This window comes from Haliaeetus albicilla, chromosome 2 (genome assembly GCF_947461875.1).
Source record: "Haliaeetus albicilla chromosome 2, bHalAlb1.1, whole genome shotgun sequence".
NCBI lineage: Eukaryota > Metazoa > Chordata > Aves > Accipitriformes > Accipitridae > Haliaeetus > Haliaeetus albicilla.
In genome coordinates, this window is record NC_091484.1 from 21,396,143 (window position 1) to 21,404,127 (window position 7,985).

The window sequence follows — 7,985 nt, forward strand, 5'->3', positions numbered from 1 at the left end:
CCTTAAGACACCCAATGAGGACTTTGATACAGTTAACGCCAGTACAGAAAATTCAGTTTTCATCTAGTGGAAGACTCTGGTATCCATACCTGCCAGCCAAATGTATCCCTAGTGTTTCCTACATTACACTTTAAAGAGCCCCATTTAACAAAATCTCTAACCCTAGGCATTTCCAATGGAAATGCTTTCTGCATTAATTAATTAAAAAAAAAAAAAAAAAAAAGTATGTATGTGTGCCATTAACACAGTTTTCTTTTCCAAATCAGGAAAGGGTATTAAAAATTTACCAGAACCTGAATGGTGGCAGGGGGACTTAATGTAACTGGATAATTTCATCCTTGTCACAAAGGTTTGACCATTTTCAGATTATGAATGCACAGAACTTGTTTCAGATATGCAGTTCCTAAAACCACTGAAAGTGATTGTTTTAAACATAAGCAGAAGTTCTGTATAGGGCTAACATATGAACAAGAGCAGGAGGCACACACCTTGTGGCAATCAGCAACCAAACAGACAATCAATACTAAATAAATAACATTATCAAAGAAAACTTATACTAAAGACAAGCATCAGTAATGTAAAACATTCAAGACTGCCCATGTCTACAAATGCACATATAAATATATATGATTGTGTATTTACACACACGTACATGTATATATGTCGGTATGCTAAGCACACCTTTTTATTGTGATCAATAGGTATATTTGCATTACAGCCATAAACTTTCAGTAGGACTTGGGGTGATTTTGAAAATGAAATTTTACCATCAGTTGCTGAAAAATATGAATCTTTGTAGAAAATATTCCTATTTTAATAGTTGTTTTAGTATCTCTACTGTACTACTCACATGCCTGTGGTCTTTCTTTCTAAAGTATAATCAGAGGAAAAAGTGTTATGGTCAAATTTGGTATTTATTACTGATCATCAGGCCAAATTTTGCTGCTGAGTAAACTGAGCAATGTCAGTGAAGTGAACAGAGGTGCTGCAGCTTGGCGCTGTTTTAGCTGTAATCAAAGTTGATTCCCAGCCTTTCAGAGTAAAATACATTGTAGTGCTACATGGATATTGGGCATGGCCTTTTTACAGAACTCATTGAGCTGTAAATTATATGTTCTGTCATGGTGCCTCCCCAGACAATATGTGCACAGCCACTTTGTCTGAGTGCAGTTATTAAAAGCCTCGAACTCCATTTGGCATGTTCCATTGTGTGAAGTTATTGGGAACTCCAAATGCCACCAGTCCTGCTGCCACTCCACGGGGCATATTTCATCCCTGCACTCATGCACAGCTAGATGGAGGCAAACTGTTGAGGACATTGACTATCACACAAATCAACACAGGTAGAGGTCGACGTTTTACGCTGCTGGGAAACTCAGAAACATCTGTTCTTTAATGTAATCAGAGCTGAAAATACGTTTCAAAAACAGGCTTCTCCACACACTAGGAATTATGTGCTCCTGGGTGAATGGAATAGGTGACCCGCAAAGGTTGCTGAGAATGGCATTATATCGAGCACAAAGATGGGGAAATTTGCTTCCCTGGCTGCTGACCCTCAGGATCTCCATTCGCTAGCAAAGAAGATGGAAAGTGCTGCTGTCTGGCTGTATTGAGCGCTCCCTGACCAAGCACCTCATTCCAAAAAGGGCAGCCAAAGTTAATCGCCAAAGGAGCAGGGCAGCCTGCTGCTGGGGAGAAAATAAATAAACCCTGCTATCTGCAAATGATTCTCACAGTCACAGCACAGAACCCCCGAAAAGCCAGCCTGGATGCAGTCATTTTACACCAGCCTCTGCCCTAGCAGCTGATGTATGGCATCTATGCCATTCCTAAGGGACAGGGTGGACACAGATCTGTTAACATCTCTAATGAGGTCTTCTACAGCCTTCTCAGGAACTGGTGACAGTGCTCACTTATCACTACCATCAGAAAATTTTCTTCCTAACCTGAATGTCCCTACTGGTATCCATTTCTGTTATATCTTGCCATAGCTGTTACAAACCTGGAGAATGGATCACCCCTTTAATGTTTTTGAGGACAGATATTATGCCTTTTCTCAAGTTTTTCTTTACACTAATTAACTCTAATTTATTCAGTCTTTCTTTATAGCTTATGTTTGTTTTTCTCTGAAACCTCCTGTCACTCTGCATCATTCTTGACGCACAGCCACAAAAGGGAAGGCAGAAATTCCTCTGAAGCGTTGTCAATGCCAACAAAGGTAGCAGGTTACTTCGCATGTCTTGCAAGCTAACTTCCATTCACACACCTTGGTGGACACAGTGTGTGCGTTTTTCGTTACAGCATGCCATCATTGTGCCACTACAAGCCCAGATGATCTTTCCTAGGGATGCTACCCAGCCAGTCATTCCTTATCTGCTACGTGTGTCACTGAGTATTTCTGCCTAAGTGTCTTCAACATACCCATATTGAAATGATCTTTTGGGGGGGCAAGTACCCCAAGTTTTCAAGATCGTTTTGAATTTAATCCTGCCCTCCATTGTACTTGGAAACGTTTCCAGCTTTAGATGAGGTGCTGATTTAATAGCACACTATTTCATTAAGCTAGTGAAAATATGGAATGATACTATGTTCAAAACAGAGGTCCAGGAAAGACCTCATTTTGTACATCCTTCCACTTAGGGAGTGAGCCACTCATAATTACTCTCTGAACAAGGCTACCCACCAGTTTTGTCCTGCCCTATAGAAGCTTAATCAATGTTACATATCTCTCAGTCATTAGATTAGTGCTGAGGTGGTGCCAAAAGCCGTACTCAAGTCCAGCTGTAACATCTGCTACTTATTCTGTGCCTACATGCCATTATCCTATCAGCAAAGAAAATTAAATTGATCTGACACTGTTTCTCCTTGATAAATCCAGTGAGGGTCTTACTCATATTTACTTTTGAAAGGTGCTTTTATAAAGTTTTATTAACTATTGAAGGATTTTTCTAGGAATTCATGTTTAACTGACTGATCTACAGTTCCCCAAATTTCCTTTCTTCACCATGTTGAGGAGAGATGAATACAGCAGTTCCCTCCTGTCTTTCAGTGTCTCCCCTGCTTTCTGTATCCTCCAGGGCAGCTTCTGCCTTTTCTGAGGTTGTTTCAGAAACTTCTGGATGAATTCACCCTTGGTAGAGAACAGGGCAATTTGCAAAGACCCTTCAAGGGCCCTGTTGCAATTCGGGGTGGTGGAAGGTGTGGAATAAAACCTTTAAAAATTAATCAGAAATAGTAAAAAAATAAAGAACATGATCTTAGGTATGATGAAACATTAACATCAGTGTCAACAGTTACCAGTGTTTCTGTACTGTCTTTGGGTACCTTAATGTTAACTTAAAATTTTCCTTGCCCTGTGAAATGGGCAGTATTTTCCTCGTTTGACAGATTGGGAAAGTCAAAGACCTGAGTATCTGAAGGGCTGGCTCATTCATACTTCATTTTTGAGAGAAAAATACACAGCATCTCGTTCTCAGGATGCCCAACTGAAATTATCAGGCTGCACCTAGCAAAAGGGTTTCTAGGTCTCGTCCTGAATAAATCCCTTAAGCCATACTGCCAGTCAGTAACAAACCCAGGAACGAAAACCAGACTTAGGATCCAGCTTCCAAACCTGCGCACGGAACAAAAACTCACCATCTTTACATGAGGAAAAACAGCTTCCTGGGCCTTTGCTTATAGGAAAACTTACTAAAGCCCTTTTATCTATCAGAAGGAAAAAGCAGAAGAATGTATCATGTGAAAAGCATGCAAGAGGCCCAGAGGAAGGGCCTGAGCTGATTTCATGGTATGCAAAAAGGGGGGCATTTCTCCAGTCTGGGGAGGCAGGAAACACTGATGGAGAAAAGAGATTGCAAGATGCTGGGAAAATTCTTCTAGTGACAGGGCCAAAGAAAGACCATGTAGCTATTTAAGAGCAGGCTGGAGATGGTTAGGAACTGCTTAGATATACTACATCTGATCTTGTGTCTAGGAGGATTATCATCAGGTCCTTTCCCCCTCCTTTCCCTAATTCTAAAAGGCAGTAGTATTAAATCCCTTTTTAGGTGGCAACACTTTCCAGATGCTTTATTTTTACACTGAGTCAATTATGAAAAGACTTGTTCTGCTTGAAGCAGCCAAAATTTTCAAGAAAATGTAGCAAAAATGATGTGACTTTTTCTATAGTTACTGAGGCTGATTAAAACGTCTGTCAAAATGTTTTCTAACACAATTAAGTTTGCTGTAAAAAAGTCACCTTCTTTTTTAGACAAGTAACAAGCAGAAATGTTTTGGCCAACCTCTCCCTATGAGTCGCCTGAATTGTTCAGCCTGCTGTCACACCATGCATACCATCCTCTCCTCCAGCCTTATTCCATATCGGCTTATAGGTGCCTACCCAAAATATATTTCCCAGGATGTGCTAAGGGCAGGGGAGTCTCTTAAAGCATCCAGCCGCTTTCCCAGTACGACCAGAATTTACTGGCACAGATGGTGCCTACCCAAGGAGAGCTCCTAGCAAGGGGAACAGAAGAAGAAAGCAACCAAGTCATATCGAATTCAACAGAGGTACCGGAGCTGCATTTTGCTCTCCTGTCATATCATTTCCACATATTTCTTCAAGAAGTGTGATACTTTCAGTGGAAAGGCCTAATGGAAAATATTTTCTTCATTTTGTTACTGAAAGAGCATCCATTTTCTGACCAGCTTTAGCTACTAACATAGCAATCATCTCGATCATGCAGGTGGTACACACACAGGAGTGATCAGAAATGACTATTCAATGTGCAGCCACCTCATTTCCCTCAGAAAAGAGAGGCAAATAACTTTGAAAGATTAGGCACCTGACCACATATCTAACTTGCATGAAAAAATCCATTTCTTCAAGAAAATCTCCTATACATTCGGCAGTGGGCATTTCTCACATTAAAAATGCTGCCTCAATCTATAAGACCAAGAAGACACAGAGGAAGTTCTCATGGCCCTCTCCCAGTGCCTTCCCAGACAGCACACTGAGTTGGCAGGGTCTGGGGTCGAGCTGTTGAAAGGAAATCACAATCTTCCTCCTACAGATGAAGCTGATCTCGGCTTAATTTCTGCTCCTAAGAGGGCTAGTCACCGAATCAGCCGCAAGAACTGACATTAACCCTACTCCGTGCCATGGCTGATGGTTACACCAGCTCCTCCATGCTTTCCCTTCCCCACTTGTGAAAAGGAAGAGACACAGATGGCTTGTCAGTGTTTTCAAGAGTTAGTCAAGAGAGCAGCTAATCAGTGAAACCCCAGGTCTGGGCTAGCAGGCCTGCCTGCGTGCAGTCACTAGCCCTCCCTGCCAGGCCCGGCCCGTGCAGTTTTAATGCTCTGCATGCTTCATTTGCAGCTTGTGGTTTACAGAGGTGCAGAAGGTCTGTTTTGGTCCTGAGCTGACCTCATGTGGATGCTTTTAGCTGAAAGGACACCTCAGAGAGAGCAACTGGCATGGGAGGCAGGTTTTTTGGAGTCTTCCCACTGAACAAACACGCCGGGGAAATGCAACGGTGCTGGCACAGCTTTCCTCCCTTCAGGAGGGGAAAAAAAAAGCACAATTTATCATGTGCAAGGTGACTTCAATGCAATGTGCAGTCACTTTAGGAACTTAGACCCTTGCTGGGTCAATAGGATGGAAAAGGCAGATAATGCTCACACCTGACATTTAAAAAACACCAGTGTAAAAATCGTACAGGCGAGCACGCTCACTGCCTTTCCCGTTCCATCAAAAACGTAGCTGCCTAAAGATCTCACCATTAAAAACCACCACTTCTCTCTCACTCTGGCAGCTGCTCAGTCACTGCTTGTGTGGCTGCTGGCCGAAATAAGGCCAGTCCCTGACAGACGTTTCTGTTTTTCACGACTCGCTTTCATTTTCTGGGTGGTGGTGGAACCCTGGCAGTGGCTGCGCAAGCCTCACCACCCTGACTTCGCTCCACTTTCAGTTCACCCTGCCTGCCAAAATCTATAGGGGCACTGTGGATGGCTCAGAAGTGAGGCAAAACCCTGTTTTTATCAAGCTTAGGATTATTATTGCTAATTGTGTTCCTTGAGCCACAGTGAAAATAATTTTGGGCTGAAAGGAAGTATTTCCTTCTGAAGGATGGAGAACCGTGACAGGGTTTATGTTTACAGCACAAAAGTGCCCAGTGCCCTGAAAAACTGAAAGAATACAAAATAAAATGTTGGATCATAATGCATAAAGCATATCCATCATTTAACATTTGCTCACATAAAAAATAAAAGCTACAGCATCTCTCTAGGTACACAGAGTCTCACGCCAAGGGCATTTCTGGTGCAGAGATACCCACAGATCACGTTGACTTCGGTGTTACTGGTCTTGCTTTGGGAATCGCTTAGTCAGCTGAGGCAATAGGATACCCCCAGCTATAGCTTCTGTGGAGATCAGTCACCAAAGTCACACGAGAGGGGGGTTGGCAAAACACAGTCACCCCACTGTAGTAAAGGTCATGCAGATGCGTGCACTCGCGAAAAGGAAAGGAAATGTGAGGAAACAGCCTTTGGCTATTTCCAGAGATGACCATCCAGACCACAAAGCTCCCTGGCCCAAGTACGGACCGCCTATTCTTAAGAATAGTTTCCCAGGCAATGAAATCAATGAGGACACCCTGGGCGAGTCCAAGGGAAACCATGCCTTCCTGCAGCTAAGCAAAATGCATCGTGAACCCTAACAAATACTAGGACCCCCATAACACCTTGTTTTCAGGTTCCAGACGTTAAAGCCAGCTTTTCAGATGCTATTCCCCGCAGAGCAAAAACATGAACTTTGGGAAGCAGCCACTCAAAAACAAAATCATAAAATAACTCCAGACTCCATGCTGGCCTTGCAAAATCTTCAGTGATTATTTTGCCAAAGACTATGAGTATTTTGCAGTACAGCTGTTGAAATAGATAAAGGAGTGATTTATGATGTGCATAGCAATTCTCAGCTCACCGGTGGAGTAACAAATGAACTAGTCCAGCAGGCAAACAAAACCTGAATACATACCGACGCAGGTGTGTCCTTTGTACAGCCCGGAGGAGAGCGATGCGGCCGATGGGTCGTTTCCACGGGGGAGAGGGGGGGAAGAGGCAGCCTTCAGCAGAATCGGGAGCCAGAGGATGCAGAATAAATTAAAGAATGTTTGCCTAGATCCCCTCATCCTAAGGAAGGAAAAAAAAGGAAGAAATCAGGTGGGAAGGGTGCACATGGACCTGAATTCCTTTAATGCTCAGGGAGCATCCTGCATCCTTGTCTTATTAGCAGCTTGAGGTGAAAGGAGACTTGTGCACCTATGTATCTATATGTAATGCAGGGACTACTTCCCAGGCGGGGACACACACCTCTGCCCTCTTACGGAGTGCACAGGGGATCCCGCACTCGCGCATCACAGGTGCTCTCCTGGCCCCTGCCCTTTGCACACCCCTCAGCCCCTCTTCAGGCCATTTGGGGTGGTTCTGCAGCCACCCACCACAAGCCGGTGAGTCCCGTACATGTGGGCACCCCATGACTGGGCTGGGAGGATGCCCCCAAGGCCCCGGGTTGCTCTCCACACCCCCACGCAACCCCACTGCCCCATTTGCAGCTCTTCCCAACCTGCTGGCCTGGGAGGACCACGAGGGTTGTGTGAACAGCTCTGGCTCAGTGCTCCCGTGTCTCCTGCAGTAGCAGCGGATGACTAACAACCTTAAACCACAGTAGTTGCCGGAGCCACTCAGCGTTAATAACGCAAGACACTCCCCTGAACAACTAGTGTTGCAGAAAGGAAAAAAAAAACCAGCTCCACAAACCCTTCCTCCCCCCCATCCCCGCTGTCACTCCTCTGCCCTCCACCACTGACAAGAAAAAATACGTATCTCTGGCTGCTTCTGCAAGATTTTTGACCAGGGTTTCCGTTCGGGAGGACCGGGCGTGAAAAATAAAAGAAAGACGCTGCTCGGGCTGGAGCTGCTGGGGTGGGAGGGATGGGGCTCCCATG

The 7,985-nt window shown here is 44.2% G+C and overlaps 1 protein-coding gene across 4 annotated transcripts in view; it reads right to left on the minus strand.

The window, feature by feature from the left end:
- Nucleotides 1–7,748, minus strand: part of AOAH (acyloxyacyl hydrolase) — an 81,128-nt gene extending 73,380 nt beyond the window's left edge. For 2 of the 4 annotated variants that reach the window (XM_069809442.1, XM_069809451.1), the window contains exons 1-2: nucleotides 7,604–7,712; nucleotides 7,016–7,170 (exon numbers count right to left, since the gene is read on the minus strand). In XM_069809442.1, the coding sequence (XP_069665543.1) occupies nucleotides 7,016–7,169 (154 nt within the window). In that variant the 5' untranslated portion in view covers nucleotide 7,170; nucleotides 7,604–7,712. Of the gene's footprint in view, nucleotides 1–7,015; nucleotides 7,171–7,603 lie in introns of all 4 variants that reach the window. The other 2 variants (XM_069809476.1, XM_069809469.1) reach the window with 2 other exon arrangements.
- Nucleotides 7,749–7,985: the final 237 nt, after the last annotated feature.